This window comes from Pseudophryne corroboree, chromosome 1 (genome assembly GCF_028390025.1).
Source record: "Pseudophryne corroboree isolate aPseCor3 chromosome 1, aPseCor3.hap2, whole genome shotgun sequence".
NCBI lineage: Eukaryota > Metazoa > Chordata > Amphibia > Anura > Myobatrachidae > Pseudophryne > Pseudophryne corroboree.
The window spans coordinates 537,912,917-537,934,053 of NC_086444.1; the positions used below are offsets into that span (position 1 = coordinate 537,912,917).

At 49.8% G+C, this 21,137-nt stretch overlaps 1 protein-coding gene across 2 annotated transcripts in view; it reads right to left on the reverse strand.

Moving 5' to 3' along the window:
* Positions 1–1,342: 1,342 nt before the first annotated feature.
* Positions 1,343–21,137, reverse strand: part of ZDHHC21 (zinc finger DHHC-type palmitoyltransferase 21) — a 110,799-nt gene continuing 91,004 nt past the window's right edge. The window contains exon 8 of one of the 2 annotated variants that reach the window (XM_063914066.1): positions 1,343–4,784. In XM_063914066.1, the coding sequence (XP_063770136.1) occupies positions 4,652–4,784 (133 nt within the window). In that variant the 3' untranslated portion in view covers positions 1,343–4,651. Of the gene's footprint in view, positions 4,785–12,135; positions 12,254–21,137 lie in introns of those variants that run through there. The other variant, XM_063914067.1, reaches the window with a different exon arrangement.

Consider the following 21,137-nt stretch of genomic DNA (forward strand, 5'->3'; position numbering starts at 1 on the left):
TCCATGCCGTGCCCAGCCACGCCCCTGCATAATATAACATTTAAATATTTTAAAAAGTACTTTAAAAAAAATAATAATAATAAAAAAAACACCTATTTTTTTTTTACTTGTTTGGAAGGGAAAATAGTTAAGTGGTTAAAGCACTTCCTTGTAACCATTCTAATTTTGTGATTTACATGTCATGCGATTACGGAAAATAAAATAATTAAAGAATTAAAAAAATGTCCACTAAATCTGAAGCAAAATGCAGTTATATGCATAATTTACAATTAACATTAAAAGGGAGATACACATTAAATGGCTACATCCATTTAACAACTCCCCCAACAGGCAATAGTTTGGGAATAACTACTTAAGAAGGATAATAGCGCAGTCTTATTATCGCAGCTGAAAAAAACACTGTACTTAAATGTTTGCTTCAAAAAAAGTAATTTAATATTTTTTCATACTTTTTTTTTTTTTGAAGGTCAGAGGAACTGGAAGCTCAAACCAGCCTTTCAGTCCACTGCACGTGTTATGGTGCATACACACTGGGCGTTTTTGCCCAGCGTATATGCACAGCGATGATCGCTGACATCGCTGGGCTGAAAATCGCTCAGTGCATACACACTGAGCGCTTTTCTCCCCTGCCCAGCGTTGTCAGCGGGGGTGAACGGCATTCCATAGCAGGACACTATGGAAAGCCGTCCACCCCGCCGTTCATCTGCTTGTAATACCAGCAGATGAACGGCAGCTGCCGGCGATGAAGCGGGGGTGCGCATGTACGCTCATCGCCGGGGCATACACACTAGGTGGGTTTGAGATGAAAGCAGTTCAACACACCAAAAGTGAGCTGCTTTCAGCTCAAAATCGCCCAGTGTGTATGGGCCTTTAGTTGGCAAAGTCAGCGCATCAGGAACACAAGACTTGCCATTGAACTTCAGCCAAACTGTTGCTGCCGCTAGGAGTGGGGAGAAAAACATGACACCTTTTTTAGAAATTGCAACAATAACAAAGTGTGTGTGTGTACATATATATATATATATATATATATATATATATATACATACAACAATAGGAGAATCGGCGCCAGGGGGTCGTATCAACACCCAATTTTTTTAACCCTTGAATGGTTAATGATGTTTAAAACAAAGTAATAACATGTTCCAACATATAAAATTTATTAAAAGACATAATAACTTCAAAATCAATATTGATACACTTTAAGCAGTATGACTCTTAACGTTCTCTAAATACAATTGTAGGTGATTGACAACAGTCTCCTCCTTCTCCTTATATATGTTATCTCCGAACCAACTATAAGGAGAAGGAGGAGACTGTTGTCAATCACCTACAATTGTATTTAGACAACGTTAAGAGTCATATGGCTATGGAATCAGTCTTTGACCCCGCTTTGTGATTTTACATGGTCTTCCACTTCCTGGCTGAGTTGCTGTTGTTCCTAAATGCTTCCACTTTCTAATAATATCACTTACAGTTGACCGTGGAATATACAGCAGGGATGAAATTTCAAAAACCGTCTTATTGCAAAGGTGGCATCCTATCACAGTACCACGCTTGAAGTCACTGAGCTCTTCAGAACGACCCATTTTGTATCACAAATGTTTGCAAATGGAGACTGCATGGCTAGGTGTTTGATTTTATACCCCTTTGGCAATGGGTCTGATTGAAACACCTGAATTCACTAATCAACAGGTGTGGCCAAATAATACATACATACACACACACACATCTAATATTGTGATGTATATGTCATATTGTACACACTGATCACAAAATGTATTTGTAAACAATACTTGCGGTTTTTCCTTCAGGGATTAACACAAAAAGATGCTTGGGGCTACTAACTTGTGAGCAAGTCACGTAAAGCTGTCCATGAGAGAAGCAGCTGGTCCTGAGATCTACGCCTGCAGTCCTGAGTGTTTTCTGGGGTGTGCTATATAAGTGTATTTATATACATATAGTCATTTTGAAGTGCACAGTGTAAAGCGTCTGTTTTTTCCTTTATTGCTCCTCGCCGCAATGTCACATCGAGATCATACAATTCAGTTTGTTTCTAGGTCACTAAGCTATACAATAGTGAAAACGCAATCCAAATTCATCCTGTAGTTTTTGTGTGATGCCGAAATAGACAGACAAATAAAAAATTCCCCAAAACATTTTTTCGTCTCCATAGCACATAAACAGTCCGCAGAAATATATACACACACTAATATATATATATATATATATATATATATATAAAATCTCCACATATACTGTATATTTACACACACATACAGAAAGGAAACAGTCACCATAAGGTGTGTGTGTGTGTGTGTGTGTGTGTGTGTGATTTTATATATATATATATATATATATAGTTTTAAACCAAAAAGCTATAAAAAGATTTATACACACATCCCAGTTTTCAGTGAATTGAAAAAGGAGGGGCGTGTATAAAAATAAACAAATAATATATAATATTTCATGTAAAGGAAATGGATACTCGGTGATGCTACAGTGCAAATATTGACATTTATCTATTTTACTATCTCTTTAGATAATACGGTGTTAGAATTCTGTCTACAGTGAGCTATGTAAGGGGTATGGAAGGCAATGCAGTTATCTGGGAGTGTTCCTATGCCATTCTGTATCTGAGATGACAACTGCGTGTGGGGTGGGGGGGGGGGTTAGGTTGAGATGATAGCGGACATGTTTGGCTTGTCAACTCTATTCTTCAAGTGAATTATCAAGCCAACAAAAGCAATTATGTATTGCATGCATTTTAAAAGATTCATTTTGTAATATTGAAGCATTAACATAGTTAATAACAAGGTAATAAGTTAATAATTTGCATCATTTAAATGAATCAGCAGTGTTGCTGCCTTATTATAGGTACACACCGCTGACTGTATAAGATAAGTAACGTTTACCAAAAGATAGCTATAATAAACACAAGAGTGTCTTGCCAATACTCAGCAGATAAGCTACTAGGGTGTTGTGCAGCAATGCTATTTTATAAAACAAATGCCATCTAATTTGTATCTATGTATTGCACCATTCTCCCAGTTACACTCTTATACAATTCATTAGAATGTTCATCTTTGAAGATGTATGGGAAACAAAATATATGCTACTATTATTTCTACATTGTACAGTCTGTATTTTCAAAAAAGACACCATTGGAATACAAGAAAATGCAAAATTGCAAAGAGGCACCAATACAACATCAGTATTTAACACAGGAAAAAAAGAAAACACCACCAGAATTAGCACATCATAGTAGGCAAACAGACATACAGGGGTATATTCAATAAGAGTCGGAAACTGCCATCTTGTCGGAAAGATGGCAGTTTCCGACTGATTTAGGTTGGAAGGCGTTCCGACCTAGTCAATAGGGGCTGTTTTTTTCTGACAAGTCTGGAATTCCCGACTTGTCGTAAAAAACACGTGGATCGGCGGAATAGCCGCCGATCCGCGTGCTTCTGTCGGAAACGGGGCCAAATCCGACAGGTTTTGGCACCGTTTCCAACAATCTCAATCCGACTTGAAAAAAAGTTGGATTGAGGAGATCAGACAGGGGAGCAGGGCGAGGGAGAGAGAGTTCTTACCGGCGGGGGCAGCTGGAGCCGCGGTCGGTGGAAGACACTCTCCTCTTTCCCCCCCCCCTCAGCCAGGCTCCGCTCTCCCGGAAACGCTTCTCGGCCGGCAGGCGGCTAGACTCCCAGGAGCGCTCCCTGGTTGAGTGCGGCTCCCTCCAGCAGCACCCTGTGATCTCACACACGGGGAGTTGCTGAGAGCAGCAGCAGAACGGAAGACCGGGAACGGCCAAATCAGACAGTCTGATTTGGCCGCTCATTGAATAGGGCTGGTCGGATCCATTCCGACAAATGCATGTCAGAATGGATCTGACTCTTATTGAATATACCCCATAGTATCTGTATATACACACACACTTAACATTCACTCCCTGCAGTACAGATACACTGTTATATAAAACCAGCCACAGGGTAGTTATATGTCATTCTTGAAGAAAACAGAACATGCTATACGTTAAAAATAACATTTCGTAAAGTGGTTTATAAAATCTGATCACTGAACATAAAAGCATATTTGATTTCAAATACAAGAATGTGAGAAGCTTTACATAAAGCACAAGTTCAAAATAAAATAAAATTGGCATATTAAAACAAGTATTTCGCAAAACAAACAAAAAAAAAATCCATTTGCTTTATATAAATATAAATACTATTTGGTTTCTTAAGGTTAAAAAAATAAATTAAAAAAATGATTAGAACAGACTCAGGGTGTCAAAAATTGTCAGTGCATTGATAAAAAGAGACAAAAAAGAAAAACATTTCAGAACTTTTACATGACATGACAGAAATCTTAATCCATGGTTTTAGTCCTTAGCCTGAGGGAGCTCAATGTGTCCTGAGGGGAAGAGGACATCTTGAAAAGAAACAACGTTCAGCACATAAATACATATCTTGTACTGTTCCCACAAATGGATGGAGATCACTATTAAAACAAAGCCTGGGGCACTTTGTGATGTGTAAGATTGGTGGGTGGATTATAATTGACTTGAAGACTGTCATAGCACTGTTATGATAAAACGTGTAACTTGTTTCCAGCGTGGCAGACCCATCTGTGCTCACCATCCATCTGTTTAGACATGATTGGCAAAGTAGTAGGAGATTCGCAGTGGTCGCCTCCGCCTGAAAGGAATGAACCACAGGATCTTCCAGCGAGTGCCAAAAACTTCTGAGAAGGTCTGCTGCCATGGTTTTCTAGCTCTCGATCTACAGAAGACAGCATTATTAGTGAAAGACAGCATACCCATGGTGCATTTCAGTCAGTGTAGACAATACAGGGTTGGCTGGGGATCTATTAGAAGGCTTAGATGAATTGTGTTTCCTAACATCACAAATGCAGCTTTCCTTTTATTGTGACATGCAGCTGCGTTTTAACACCTCTTAGCAGGGGCTGAGACTTTATTGTCAATCAACGGAGGGCAAGTTCTGAAGTTGTAGACAATCCTGGGATGACAAGAATTCATGTCAGCTAAACAGTGGCAAGTCCTTTCTTTCATCTGTGGATCCTGTAAATGCCATTTTGTCTTTCAGAAAACACCCCCTCATAAGAGCACAAACAAAAAACAAAGCTAAAAGGTGCTGCTTCCGCTTCCTGTCAGAAAGGCACACTATTGGAATTCAGCAATGACAGGTTCAAAAATCCAACAATTCTCTCTCTTTAATCAAAGTTAGCTAATAATAATTACCATAGATCAGACATGTCACTGCAATGAGCCAATATGGTTTTCATTAGCATTTATAGCCAACAGGGGCGGACTGGGATGAAAAACCAGCCTGGGAAATGTATGGAAGGCAGCCCTAATGGGGTTGTGGTCTGATAAGGGGGTGGGGTCTGTTGAGAGGGGTGGAATCCCTACTCATTGAACGCAATTGCAACCTTCCTTGCATCTTTTGCTGTAGTTGTATCAGACCGGAGGGAAATTGGGAACTAAACGTGTTCGTGTATCATTTTGTAGAATTGGCCAGATATGGGCAGCACAAGAGGTATAACATACCATGTAGACAGCAGCATCACTGGATGGCAGAGTTGCTGCACTGCAGAGATGGAATAAATGCAGTGTACAGAGTGCGGTGGGCAGGGGCTACATGGCGACGCCCTATACAAGCCTCACAGACACGCCAGCCTACCAGGAAGCTTCCTGGTGTGCCCTATGGCCAATCTACACCTGATAGTGAATGTACTTAATTTATTTTAGAATAAAATCAACAGGTACAGTATGTATGGATTTCTACCGTTACTTTGTGTAAGCCAGTGCACTCCAATATAAGCTGAAGTGGAGGCTTACAAGGATTTTATCTCTACTGTGCACGATCATGTAAATAGCTTTATTGTGGTCCAATAACAAACTAAGTTGTCCATGTACTAAGGCCTGGAGAGAGATAAAGTACCAACCCACTCATAACTGCTATGTTACAGGCTGTGTTTGAAAAATGACAAGAGCTGGTTGGTTGGTACTTTATCTCCGTCCACTTTCTCTGTCTCCAAGGCTTAGTACATAGACACCTTTGAACTCCAATAATTTATACTAGATCCTAGGTGAAATGTACCAGGACTAGGGGAAATACTTATCAAAATATGAATGTGGGAAATCCCACCCAAAAAAACAAGCATCCCCAAGATGTACGAAGGCCTGAGCACAACATTTATCTGCAATATCTGCTGCTGTCCATCCATTTTCTATTGCAAAGTTAGCCCCCATATATTCCATGGTGGCTGCTGAATTGTGAAATCTACTAAGCTCTGGTATGTGAAACATATGGACTACTGTTCTGCATTTGCATCTCTCCCCATCAGCCCATACTGTTGCATACCTGGAAGTGATCGTGGTGGCCAGGGGCAGATTGGAATGGAAAACCAGCCCAGGAAATTCATGGAAGCAGCCCTAATGGGTGCGGAATCCCCCTCATAAGCCCTGATTCTGTGTTGGACAGACTTGCAGCTTACTTGCAACATTTGTACATGGTGTACGTCCGTGCATCTGATAATGCAAGGACTAAGATGCAAGTCATCAGTAACATCATTGAAAACTATCACCAGCACTATGCCAGATACAGATCACCTGATCATCTGTCTCTATATGCAACCACTAACAGCAACGCACCCATGCGTTACATCTGCACCTGAATAGTCAATCCCCTGTGACCACCTAGGAATGCTATACATTCTAATACACTTCTTTGTGTGTGCGTCTGTGTCTGTAATGCAAATCTGTGCAAACACCTTTGGGAAGCATGTGCAGATGAAATACACTGCACAAGAAAAAAAAAAAAAAAAAATAGACACTGGCACCCACAGGAAAAAACAGAGAGAGAGAGAGAGAGAGAGAGAGAGAGGCAGCCAGCCAGCCGGCAAGAGAGTGGTGTGGCTGTGGTGGTGTTGGGGGGGGGGGGGGGTTTGGTCACCGTGGCGTCAAATCCGCTACAGATGCTATCAGGCTGCGGATTAGCGGATGTGCCCCCTAGCCTGCAAGATCACTGCTTCCTGTTTGCGTTCCACATTGGTGGCACACAAATATCAGAAGTTCAGCATCCGGCAGCAGTCGCATGTATCAGGCGGGACTGACAGGCAGGGTGAGCCAGCCCGACAGAGGAAGGGAATGGGACCGGCCAAGCGGGGACTTACCCCCCAATATATATATATATATATCGGGGGGACTTACCCCCCAATATATATATATATTCCATAGACAAAAAACCTTACGGTTTCACATGTCCCATTAAGGCTTCTTAGACATGATCGAAATTTCAGAAACCTGTTGTAACTCTTCCACTCAAACTCCAAAAAGCAATGAAATTCCGATCATTAAGGCTGACGCCTTAATGGACGTGTTCCTTGCGCAATACAGATATGGTATGCCATCACAGCCTGTGGGTAAGTGCAGATTCAGCACTCTCACAGAGTGAGATTGCTGTCACTCACACAATGGTGGAGCTGCTAATTCACAGATTTGTGTGCTCATTGGAATACACACATGCAGTCTATGCAACTGAAGGTCTGAGCAGTTTTGTGGTGCTCCCATCCCACACAGTGCCCACAACCATCCCATTCGGTCACAACCATCCCACCTTGTTACAACATCCTTCGGACTCCATACATCCATCTCACATAGTATACACATTTAGCTCCCTCAAACATCTTGGTTAATTGCTAAAACTATAATACCCTATCTACGGTCTATGCATCTACACTTACTTCCCCTATACACCCCCATGCTGCCCTGTCTTCCCCAATCCCTACTGCTGTGTTCTCCCATCTGTGCTAGTCTGTACTAACTTATCTGCACCATCTGTCTTTCCCCACCTGTGCCTTGTCTGTACCACCGTTCCCTTCTCTCTGTGCTGCTCAGTGTTTCCTTCTTCAACGTCACTCTGCCTCCTTCAGTACATGGCACACTATTTTCTCTCCCATCTGCACCAGTTTTCTACCCATCCATGCCAGTGTTTTCAACCCATCTGCACCGCTCTGTCTCCCTTCCCATACTTGCTGCTTAATCTACCCCCTATCCACACCACTCTTACCCCATTCATGTAGCTGACATCCTGAAGGTAAATTTCGTGGATCATGTGCTCTTGGGGCAGGGGGATAACCGCTACAGCCCACCCCCCAGTGGTCTGGAAACGCCTCCGTTGTGCAGACCATGCCCTGCCAATGGCATGCTAACGCTGTTTGCACGCCCCCCTCCTTCCCCGCAACCACCTCTGCCTATCAATCAGGCAGGGTGATCGCAGCCAGTGAGATGCTGATAGCATCTCACTGGGCTCCTGGGGTACGCACGCGCAGTGCGGCCATTGCACGTGCGCACCTCACAAACTAATTCAGACTGCGATTGCTGCTGCTGCGGTCTGAATTACCCCCTGTGTTTCTTTGTCCCCCCCATCAGTGCTGCTTAGTGTTCAACTCTATCCACACACTTCTGTTCCCCCATCCACACCGCTCTCCTCCCTCCAATCAACAACACTCTTACCTCATCTGAGCAGCTTTGTCTTCCGCTCAGACCTTCAGTTGCATAGACTGCATGTGTGTATTCCAATGAGCACACAAATCTGTGAATTAGCAGCTCCACCATTGTGTGAGTGACAGCAATCTCACTCTGTGAGAGTGCTGAATCTGCACTTACCCACAGGCTGTGATGGCATACCATATCTGTATTGCGCAAGGAACACGTCCATTAAGGCGTCAGCCTTAATGATCGGAATTTCATTGCTTTTTGGAGTTTGAGTGGAAGAGTTACAACAGGTTTCTGAAATTTCGATCATGTCTAAGAAGCCTTAATGGGACATGTGAAACCGTAAGGTTTTTTGTCTATGGAATTTCATCGCTTTTTTTAAATTTATTCTTTTTATTCAGAAATGTAAAATTTCACTGTAAGAATAAACATTTGATTTTTTAAATGTTTAATGAAAATGTTCGTATAACATCACTGTTCTGTGCAAAATTATTTTATTAACCAAACCGAATTGTTTAAGGTCCATACACACTTAACGATTTAATGAGCAACGTCGCTCATTTTCCCCCTCCTTGAGCGATGTCGCTCGTTTTATCGTTAAGTGTGTATGCCGCCAGCGACGAACGATGCGCGGCCCCGCGGGTCGGCAACAATCGTCGCTGTCGGTAGGTCTTGCATGAAGGATGTGGACTGTCGTCCACGACCTTCATGCAGGGCTGGCGGGGGCGTGACGTCACTGAGCGATATGAGCGGTCATATCGCTCAGCGTGTACAGTTGGCCGCCGGCCGGCCGGGGGAAACATTAGATGATGTCGCTCACAGAGCGACATCGTTTAATGTGTATGGGCCTTTAGACTTTGGTCAAAATATTTTGCTGCCTTTGCAGCTGATGCAGGGAGGGGGGTAGGCGGCAGCAGCCTGTGACTGAGGCTGGAGGTAGGCGTGAAATGCATTGCTTGTACGTGTGAGTGCGTGGTGTCAGGTGCTGCGCGTGTATATGTGTGTGTGTGTGTGTGTCAGGTGCTGCCTGTGTATCAGCTCCTGTGTGTGTGTGTATGTGTGTCAGGTGCTGCGTGTATATACGAGTGTGTCTGATGGTGCGTGTGTATGCGTCAGCTGCCGCACGTGTATGTGTGTCAGGTGTTGCGGGTGTATATGTGTGTGAGTATCAGGTGCTCCGCGTGTGTACAAGGGTAGGTCTGGTGCTGTGCATGAATACGTATGTCTGTGTCAGGTGCTGCGCGTGTACATGTGTGCATCAGGTGCTGCGCGTGTACATGAGTGTGCATTAGGTGCTGCGCGTGTACATGAGTGTGCGTCGGGTGCTGCGTGTGTACATGAGTGTGCATTAGGTGCTGCGCGTGTACATGAGTGTGCGTCAGGTGCTGCGTGTGTACATGAGTGTGCGTCAGGTGCTGCGCGTGTACATGTGTGTGCGTCAGGTACTACACGTGTCTATGTGTGTGTGATTAAGGTGCTGCATGTGTATGTGTGTGTCTGATGGTGTGCGTGTATATGTATGTGTCAGGTGCTGCGTGTATATGCATGTGTCAGGTGCTGCATGTTTATTTAATTGTGTCTGATGCTACGTGTGTGTGTCAGGTGCCGCACGTGTATATGTGTGTGTGTCAGGTGTTGCGCGTGTATGTGTGGGTCAGGTGCTGCATGTTTATTTTATTGTGTCTGATGCTATGTGTGTGTGTGTCAGGTGCCGCACGTGTATGTGTGTGTCAGGTTGCGCGTGTATGTGTATGTCAAGTGCCGTTCCCCTTCTTCCCATCCCAGCTCTCTCTGTAGAATACAGCTCTGCACCCAGAGAGAGGGAAAGACTAGGGGGCTGATCACTGCACTGCTCACTTTTTGGTCATGAGTTCGGCCTCCTGTTTCTTCCAGTGCTGTGTTCCTGCAGCCCAGCCCTCCCTGTTGTGCCAGAGAATCAGCCCTTCCTTCCCCTGCCAGAGAGAGAGAGCCAGAGGCAGAGACACTCTTCCCGTAGCTGGCTTACCCCCAGTACTTCAGCACTGGCCATGCGGCAGTCAACAAAGGAGACCAGCAGGGGGTTCTGGCAGCATCAGCTGTGGCCGCAGCTGGATCGGGGAGGCCTGTAGTGTCTGAGGTGGGCAGCACTTCCTCCGCCGCTGTCACCTTCCCCTGCCGGAGAGAAAGCCAGAGACATACCCTTCCCGCAGCTGGGCTACCCCTAGTACCTCAGCGCTGGCCAGGCGGAAGTCTATGGAGGGGACCGGCAGGGGTTTCAGGCCACAGCAGCAGCGGCCGCAGCCAGATCAGGGAGGCCTGCAGGGTCAGAGCTGGGCAGCACTTCTACCAACACTGTCACCTCTGTGCTGGGCATGTACACCAGTCCGTACGGACGGAGGTGTCCACAACAGGCAGCAGTATAATGAGTCAGACAAACTCATTACACGCCGCCCACTGCTGCGCCGCATGCACTCGATGGAGGAAGCCTAGATGCGGTCCCCAGCTGCAGCGAGGGAGAAGGGTGATCACATCACCCTTCAACCCGGCACCTCACAATCAGCTGGGGATCTGCAGTAGCTTCATCTCTCTCTTCCTCTCTGACAGCACAGCAGCCCCTCTGGGTCCCATGTAGCTCTGCCCCCCTGCTCAGAGTTCACTCGGCCTCTCCTGATTAAAAAGAAAATAAGAGACTGACCTGCTGCTCAGATGCGAGGAGGGGACGGGCGGTAGGTCCTCTGTGAGTACACTACACAGTCAAAATTAACTCTGACTCCTCACAACAGTGTGGACTGCGGGCGACGTCAGACGCCAATTTGGGTGTGCTTGCCGCACTACCTGCCCATCAAGCCCAACGTGGTGCCATGGTGCAGCCCCGCCCACTATACGGATTCCATTTTGTATTAGGAACCCTATAACAGCATTCTGACATCCCTCCCCATGATGCTGCCATCCATACACTGCCGCTCTCACACAACTGTACACTGCTGCTCTCATACATCCATACACTGCCGCTCTCATACATCCGTACAACCCCGCACTCTTACAGCCGCACACTGCCGCACTCTTACAGCCGCACACCATTGCACTCTTACAGCCGCACACCATTGCACTCTTACAGCCGCACACCATTGCACTCTTACAGCCGCACACCATTGCACTCTTACAGCCGCACACCATTGCACTCTTACAGCCGCACACCATCGCACTCTTACAGCCGCACACCATCGCACTCTTACAGCCGCACACCATCGCACTCATACAGCCGTACATTGCCGCTCTCATACATCCGCACACTGCCGCTCACATCTATACAAACATAGCCTCCATACATCTACACATCCAATCCCCGCGCAAGGGAACACTGAAATCACTATCACTTTTGCCCGGGGTGTGACCACAGCCAGCCACTACTCCGGCCACCTTCTTGTGACACCAAAATGCATCTTACCTATCATCAGGGTGGTGCTGCTGCTGGGGGTGGGTTGCTGCCTCAGTCTCCAGGTTGGTGCTGCGATTGGAGGGGGTACTGCTTCCCTGTGCTGCCACTGTCTCCCGGATCATCGTGCCGCTGGCTGAATTGCAGCTTGACGCTACTGCTGCCGGGAGTAACAGCTTCCTGGCTGTTGTTGCTGGTGGCTGCCTACTGCTCATTGCCACCGGAACACTGACCGGCTCGGCAGTGATGCTGGCGGAGGAGTAGTGGCGGTGGGGTGGGGGTGGGGGGGTGCCTGCTCCCTTCCCTCGAGCATGCTGCAGTGTACAAAAATAAATAATAAATAGAGAGCTTACCAGGGTGAGAGTCTGTATGGATCACAGTGATTACATGGGGCACAGCAAAAGGACACCTTGCTGTGAGGGGCTCTGCCCACACAGATTGCTGCACCCTCTCTGATGTCAGCCGCTGCCCTCTCGTTCTCTGGGCGGCTAGTTCCAGTGTGAAGTAGGAGAGGAAGAGAACACACAGGAGAGCAGCCCTGATATATAACAGAGGTGGAAGTTCTATAGGCAGCAGAGACGGAGACCAGCCAGCCAGTCTCCCAGTGCCCTGATCACTACACGCCTCCAGCACAGCATTACAGGAGGGTCCTATAGTGCTGCCCTGAGCTAACAGGTGTGTGTACCAAGTGTACCCCGTACAGTGTGCTGCGCCCTGGTATCTCTGAGAGGGGTGAGGTCACCGTGCCACTTTAGTATATGGCTTTTCCTTAGTACTGTACGTTACAGCCCTGCACTAGTGGTGGCAACTCTGCCCTATGTGAACCTGTGAGGTTATTTTCCTATTTACAGAATAACCGGGGAGAAGGCGGCCATATTGCGGCTCTCAAGTGAAGGCACTCTAATACACCCCCTGCTGGCGGCCACTGTGCAGGCGCAACAAATTGAAATGCCCGATCTCTAATGGGGCATATTTCTCTTAATTAAAAAAAACCTGTAACTTTCTGAAAAACCACAACCCCAAAAGGCACTTCACTGGGACATGCTCTATCTAATAAAACAAACCCCAAGTCATATATATATATATATATATATATATATATACACACACACACACACACACACACACACACTCATGTATATACATGTATACACAAATACACGTATGTCCATGTTTATGTATGTATAATACATTGATAGAGTACATTATATTTATGAATTAATTGCTTCCCGATTCTGCAGCAGCATCATCAGCACCACCAGTGTTACTCACAGTCACTTCACACTGACTGCTGCACAACACATCACTTAATTTCCGGGCCGCCCGCCACCTGGTGAAGAGACATGGGAGATGAAGGACCAGCAGTGCCACGTTGAGCGGAAGTATTGTGAATTAGTTACCCACACACTCCTTGTGACACCTGCTCCCCGTCTGCCCTCCCACCCGCCGCCTGCCGTCCGGAACCCGCACTGACAAGTAAGTCTCAGCAGAATGTGTCTGCCGGCGGCTCCCAGTCCCCAGTGGTGTGGCGGCCGCGGCACACTAGGACTGAGAGACCGCAGCGGGAGGAAAGCACAGGTGGGCGGGAGGAGAGCATGGGCGGACATCACCAAGTCACATTGCAAGGTGACGCCAGTCCCCCCAGTGAGGCCGCCAACTAATGCACTCAGCATAGTATTAGCAGCAGGCAGAGGGGGGGCGGGCGCATCGGTGGTGGGAGGTACGGAAATGAGCTGCAGGCTAGGCTCCACCGATCACACACTCAGTGATCACTGTGCTACAGCAAGCGTGGCGTGCAGCGGTGCTGGACATTAGGGAGTGCCTGTGCGCACCAGGCACCCCCTGTACGCACGCCTATGCGCTACCACCCCCCATATGCCACACTACATCACTATGCTATAGCCCTCCCATATGCTGCACTTCATAATTACACTATACCCCCCATACAACATACTACATCACCACACTACACTACTCACAATAAAATTAAAGCATCCCAGTTCCTCATTCTTAATGAGCTCACGTGAGTTCTCTTCCCAACGGAGCTCCAGACCAAGTAACAATGAAGACACCAGCAGCGTGTAGGGGCATGCCTGGTCCACTTGTCAGGAGAGAGCAGTCACTGGAGGGTAAGAAGGGGGCGGGGCCTAGTCCTACAGACGGGAGAGAACACAGACAGGAGAGAGCAAGGTACAGGGGTAGAAGGGGACGGCTGATGTGAAGAAGGGGGCGGGGCCTATTCTTACAGGCTTTCAAAATTCGATTTTTTTAAAAATTCGACATTTGACAAATTCGACTTTTCTGCAATGGTACAAATGCGGCAATTCGACAAAAGTATATTCAATTGAAGTTTGTAAATTCGACAACAGTGCTTTTAAACAGTAAATTCGTCATTTTCAATCCGCCACACTTTGCTGGCGGAATCTAATAAAAAAATGTAAAAACATGTTTTTTTTGCAGTTTTCTTTTTTGGTAATATCATATCTATTTATATTAGAAGGGATTAGGTACTTGGTTTGTCTTTTTTGGAGGCACAAGTATTATTTATATATTTTTTAAAAGATTATTATTATTTTTTAAATGGAATGTGAAAAACCCGTAAAAAAAATTGCGTGGAGTCCCCCCTTAAAGCATAACCAGCCTCGGGCTCTTCGAGCCGGTCCTGGTTCTAAAAATCCGGGGGGAAAACGGACAGGGGATCCCACGTATTTTTAAAACCAGCACCAGGCTCTGCGCCTGGTGCAAAAAATACGGGGGACAAAAAGAGTAGGGGTCCTCCTTATTTTTTACACCAGCATCGGGCTCCACTAGCTGGACAGATAATGCCACAGCCGGGGGTCACTTTTATACAGTGCCCTGCGGCCGTGGCATTAAATATCCAACTAGTCACCCCTGGCCGGGGTACCCTGGGGGAGTGGGGACCCCTTCAATCAAGGGGTCCCCCCCCCCAGCCACCCAAGGGCCAGGGGTGAAGCCCGAGGCTGTCCCCCCCATAAAAGGGCTGCGGATGGGAGGCTGATAGCCTTGAGAAAATTGAAAGAATATTGTTTTTTCCAGTAGTACTACAAGTCCCAGCAAGCCTCCCCCGCAAGCTGGTACTTTGAGAACCACAAGTACCAGCATGCTGGAGAAAAACGGGCCCGCTGGTACCTGTAGTTCTACTGGGAAAAAAATACCCAAATAAAAACAGGACACAGACACCGTGAAAGTATAACTTTATTTCACACCTGCCGACACACACATACTTACCTATGTTGACACGAAGCAGTCGGTCCTCTTCTCCAAGTAGAATCCACGGGTAACTGAAAATAAAAGATAATTATACTCACCTGATCCAGGTTCCAGATTAAATCCACGTACTTGGCAAAACAAACCGAACACACGGACCAGACGGACTGAAAGGGGTCCCATGTCCACGAATGCAGACATCCGAATCTCGCGAGAATCCGACAGCGGGATGACAACGTTCGGGCGCGCTCGGGTTAGCCGAGCGAGGCGGGAAGGTTCGAACCTGCCTCGGACCCGTGTAAAATGGGTGAAGTTCGGGGGGTTCGGATTCCGACGAACCGAACCCACTCATCACTAGTATGTACGTGTGCGTCAGGTGCCGTGCGTGCACGTACGTGTGTGTCAGGTGCCGTGCGTGTACGTACGTGTGTCAGGTGTCGTGCGTGTACGTGTGTGTGTGTCAGGTGGCGCGTACCTACATGTGTATGTCAGGTGCTGTGCATGTGTGTACGTACACGCGTGTATGTGTCAGGTGCCGCACGTGTACGTGTGTGTGTGCCAGGAGCCGCGCATGTACAGGTGTGTGGGTGTCAGGAACCGCGCGTGTACGTACATATATGTGTATGTGTGTGTGTGTCAGGAGCCGCGCGTGTACGTACATGTGTGTATGTGTGTCAGGAGCCACGCGTGTGCATACGTGTGTGTGTGTCAGGTGCCACACGTGTATGTACGTGTGTGTGTGTGTGTCAGGTGCCGCGCGTGTACGTACGTATGTGTGTGCCTGGAGCCGCGCGTGTACATACATGTGTGTGTGTGTGTGTGTGTCTCAGGTGCTGCACGTGTATATGTGTGTATCTCAGGGGCTTCATTTGTATGCGTCAGCTGCCACGTGGGTGTCAGGTGTTGAGAGTGTATGTGTTTGTGTCAGGTGTCGCATCTGCATGTGTGCGACTGTCAGGTGCTGCGCGTGTATGTGTGTGTCAGGTGCTGCATGTATATATGTGTGTGTTAGGTGCTGTTCATGTATGTGGGAGTGGCAGGTGCTGCATGTGTATATATGTGTGAGTAGCAGGTGCTGCGTGTGTATATGATTGTGTGTCAGGTGCTGTGCGTGCGTGCGTTAAATGCCACATGTATATATGTGTCAGGTGCTGCCTGTGTGTGTGTCAGGTGCTGCATGTCTGTATGTGTGTGGGTGTGTCAGGTGCTGCATGTCTGTGTGTGTGGGTGTGTCAGGTGCTGCATGTCTGTGTGTGTGTGTGTGTGTGTGTGTGTGTGTGTGTGTCTTTCAGGTGCTGCATGTGTGTGCCAGGTGCTGCATGTCTGCGTGTGTCAGGCGCTGCATGTCTGTGTGTCAGGTGCTGCGTGTCTGCGTGTGTGTGTCAAATGCTGCGTGTGTGTGTCAGGTGCTGCGTGTCTGTGTGTGCGTGTCTGTCAGGTGCTGCATGTGTGTGTCAGGCGCTGCATGTCTGCGTGTGTGTGTGTGTCAGGTGCTGCGTGTCTGGTGCTGCGCGTGTGTGTGTGTGTCAGGTGCTGCGTGTGTGTGTGTCAGGTGCTGCGTGTGTGTGTGTGTCAGGTGCTGCGTGTCTGCGTGTGTGTCAGGTGCTGCGTGTGTGTCAGGTGCTGCGTGTGTGCGTGTGTGTCAGGTGCTGCGTGTGTGCGTGTGTGTCAGGTGCACATCCCAGTTCCTCATTCTTAATGAGCTCACGTGAGTTCTCTCCCCAACGGAGCTCCAGACCAAGTAACAATGAAGACACCAGCAGCGTGTAGGGGGCAGGCCTGGTCCACTTGTCAGGAGAGAGCAGTCACTGGAGGGTAAGAAGGGGGCGGGGCCTAGTCCTACAGACGGGAGAGAACACAGACAGGAGAGAGCAAGGTACAGGGGTAGAAGGGGACGGCTGATGTGAAGAAGGAGGCGGGGCCTATTCTTACAGGCTTTCAAAATTCGACTTTTTAAAATTCGTCATTTGACAAATTCGACTTTTCTGCAATGGTACAAATGCAGCAATTCGACAAAAGTATATTCAATTGAAGTTTGTAAATTCGACAACAGTGCTTTTAAACAGTAAATTCGTCATTTTCAATCCGTCACACTTTGCAGGCGGAATCTAATAAATAAAAGTTGTTGTTTTTTTGGTAATAGCATATCTATATTAGAAGGGATTAGGTACTTGGTTTCTCTTTTTTGGAGGCACAAGTATTATTTATATATTTTTTAAAAGATTATTATTATTTTTTAAATGGAATGTAAAAAACCCGGAAAAAAAAATTGCGTGGGGTCCCCCCTCCAAAGCATAACCAGCCTCGGGCTCTTCGAGCCGGTCCTGGTTCTAAAAATCCGGGGGGAAAACGGACAGGGGATCCCCCGTATTTTTAAAACCAGCACCGGGCTCTGCGCCTGGTGCTGGTGCAAAAAATACGGGGGACAAAAAGAGTAGGGGACCCCCGTATTTTTTACACCAGCATCGGGCTCCACTAGCTGGACAGATAATGCCACAGCCGGGGGTCACTTTTATACAGAGCCCTGCGGCCGTGGCATTAAATATCCAACTAGTCACCCCTGGCCGGGGTACCCTGGGGGAGTGGGGACCCCTTCAATCAAGGGGTCCCCCCCCCCAGCCACCCAAGGGCCAAGGGTGAAGCCCGAGGCTGTCCCCCCCATCCAAGGGCTGCGGATGGGAGGCTGATAGCCTTGAGAAAATTGAAAGAATATTGTTTTTTCCAGTAGTACTACAAGTCCCAGCAAGCCTCCCCCGCAAGCTGGTACTTTGAGAACCACAAGTACCAGCATGCGGGAGAAAAACGGGCCCGCTGGTACCTGTAGTTCTACTGGAAAAAAAATACCCAAATAAAAACAGGACACAGACACCGTGAAAGTATAACTTTATTTCACACCTGCCGACACACACATACTTACCTATGTTGACACGAAGCAGTCGGTCCTCTTCTCCAAGTAGAATCCACGGGTACCTGAAAATAAAAGATAATTATACTCACCTGATCCAGGTTCCAGATTAAATCCACGTACTTGGCAAAACAACAAACCGAACACCCGGACCAGACGGACTGAAAGGGGTCCCATGTTTACACATGGGACCCCTTTCCACGAATGCAGACATCCGAATCTCGTGAGAATCCGACAGCGGGATGATGACGTTCGGGCGCGCTTGGGTTAGCCGAGCAAGGCGGGAAGGTTCGAACCTGCCTCGTGTAAAAGGGGTGAAGTTCGGGGGGTCCGGATTCCGACGAACCGAACCCACTCATCACTAGTATGTGCGTGTCAGGCGCTGCGTGTGAGTGTGTTAGGCGCTGCGTGTGAGTGTGTGTGCGTGTCAGGCGCTGCCTGTGAGTGCGCGTGTGTGTCAGGCGCTGCGTGTGAGTGCGCGTGTCTGTCAGGCGCTGCGTGTGAGTGCGTGTGCGCATGTCTGTCAGGCGCTGCGTGTGAGTGCGCGTGTCTGTCAGGCGCTGCGTGTGTCAGGCGCTGCGTGTCTGTGTCTGTCAGGCGCTGCGCGTCTGTGTGTGTCAGGCGCTGCGCGTCTGTGTGTGTGTGTCAGGCGCTGCGCGTCTGTGTGTGTGTGTCAGGCGCTGCGCGTCTGTGTGTGTGTGTCAGGCGCTGCGCGTCTGTGTGTGTGTGTGTGTCAGGTGCTGCGCGTCTGTGTGTGTGTGTCAGGTGCTGCGTGCCTGTGTGTGTCAGGCGCTGCACGTCTGTGTGTGTGTGTCAGGTGCTGCGTGTGAGTGTGTGCGTGTGTCAGGTCCGTGTGAGTGTCATGTGCTGCGTCTGTGTGTGTGTGTCAGGTGCTGCCTGTGTGTGTGTGTGTCAGGTGCTGCATGTCTGTATGTGTGTGGGTGTGTCAAGTGCTGCATATTTGTGTGTGTGTGTGTGTGTGTGTGTCAGGTGCTGCATGTCTGTGTGTGTGGGTGTGTGTGTGTCTGTCAGGTGCTGCATGTCAGGCGCTGCATGTCTGCGTGTGTGTATGTGTCAGGCGCTGCATGTCTGAATGTCAGGTGCTGTGTGTGTGTGTCAGGTGCTGCGTGTGTGTGTGTCAGGTGCTGCATGTCAAGTGCTGCGTGTCTGCGTGTGTCAGGTGCTGCGTGTCTGCGTGTGTCAGGTGCTGCGTGTGTCAGGTGCTGCATGTCTGCGTGTGTCAGGTGCTGCGTGTGTGTGTCAGGTGCTGCATGTGTGTGTGTTAGGTGCTGCGTGTGAGTATGTCAGGTGCTGCGTGTGAGTGCATGTGTCAGGTGCGTGAGTGTGTGTGTCAGGTGCTGCGTGTGTGTGTCAGGTGCTGCGTGTGTGTGTCAGGTGCTGCTGTGTGTGTCAGGTGCTGCTGTGTGTGTGTGTCAGGTGCTGCGTCTGTGTGTGTCAGGCGCTGCGCATCTGTGTGTGTCAGGCGCTGCGCGTCTGTATGTGTCAGGCGCTGCGCGTCTGTGTGTGTCAGGCGCTGCGCGTCTGTGTGTGTCAGGCGCTGCGCGTCTGTGTGTGTGTCAGGCGCTGCGCGTCTGTGTGTGTCAGGCGCTGCGCGTCTGTATGTGTCAGGCGCTGCGCGTCTGTGTGTGTCAGGCGCTGCGCGTCTGTGTGTGTCAGGCGCTGCGCGTCTGTGTGTGTCAGGCGCTGCGCGTCTGTGTGTGTCAGGCGCTGCGCGTCTGTGTGTGTCAGGCGCTGCGCGTCTGTGTGTGTCAGGCGCTGCGCGTCTGTGTGTGTCAGGCGCTGCGTGTGAATGTGTGCGTGTGTGTCAGGTCCGTGTGAGTGTCAGGTGCTGCGTCTGGGGACGGCGGGGAGGGATGGACGGACACAGCAGGGAGGGCGGGGGGGATGGACGGACACAGCAGGGAGGGCGGCGGGGGGGGATGGACGGACACAGCAGGGAGGGCGGGGGGGGATGGACGGACACAGCAGGGAGGGCGGGGGGGATGGGAGGCCGGGGGGGATGGACGGACACAGCAGGGAGGGCGGGGGGGATGGACGGACACAGCAGGGAGGGCAGGGGGGGGATGGACGGACACAGCAGGGAGGGCGGGGGGGATGGACGGACACAGCAGGGAGGGCGGGGGGGGGGATGGGCGGACACAGCAGGGAGGGCGGGGGGGATGGACGGACACAGCAGGGAGGGCGGGGGGGATGGACGGACACAGCAGGGAGGGCGGGGGAGGATGGACGGACACAGCAGGGAGAGCGGGGGGGGGAAGGACAGACACAGCAGGGAGGGCGGGGGGGGGGGGATGGACGGACACAGCAGGGAGGGCGGGGGGGGGGATGGACGGACACAGCAGGGAGGGCGGGGGGGGGGATGGACGGACACAGCAGGGAGGGCGGGGGGGATGGACGGACACAGCAGGGAGGGCGGGGGGGATGGACGGACACAGCAGGGAGGGCGGGGGGGATGGACGGACCAGCAGGGAGGGCGGGGGGGGATGGACGGAAACAGCAGGGAGGGCGGGGGGGGATGGACGGACACAGCAGGGAGGGCGGGGGGGGGGATGGACGGACACAGCAGGGAGGGCAGGGGGGGATGGACGGACACAGCAGGGAGGGCGGGGGGGATGGACGGACACAGCAGGGAAGGCAGGGGGGATGGACGGACACAGCAGGGAGGGCGGGGGGGGTGGACGGACACAGCAGGGATAAGGACGGACACAGCAGGGATATGGACGGACACAGCAGGGAGGGCGGGGGGGATGGACGGACACAGCAGGGAGGGCGGGGGGGATGGACGGACACAGCAGGGAGGGCGGGGGGGATGGACGGACACAGCAGGGAGGGCGGGGGGGGGGTGGACGGACACAGCAGGGAGGGCGGGGGGGGATGGACGGACACAGCAGGGAGGGCGGGGGGGGGGGGGGTGGACGGACACAGCAGGGAGGGCGGGGGGGGATGGACGGACACAGCAGGGAGGGCGGGGGGGATGGACGGACACAGCAGGGAGGGCGGGGGGGGGGGGTGGACGGACACAGCAGGGAGGGCGGGGGGGGATG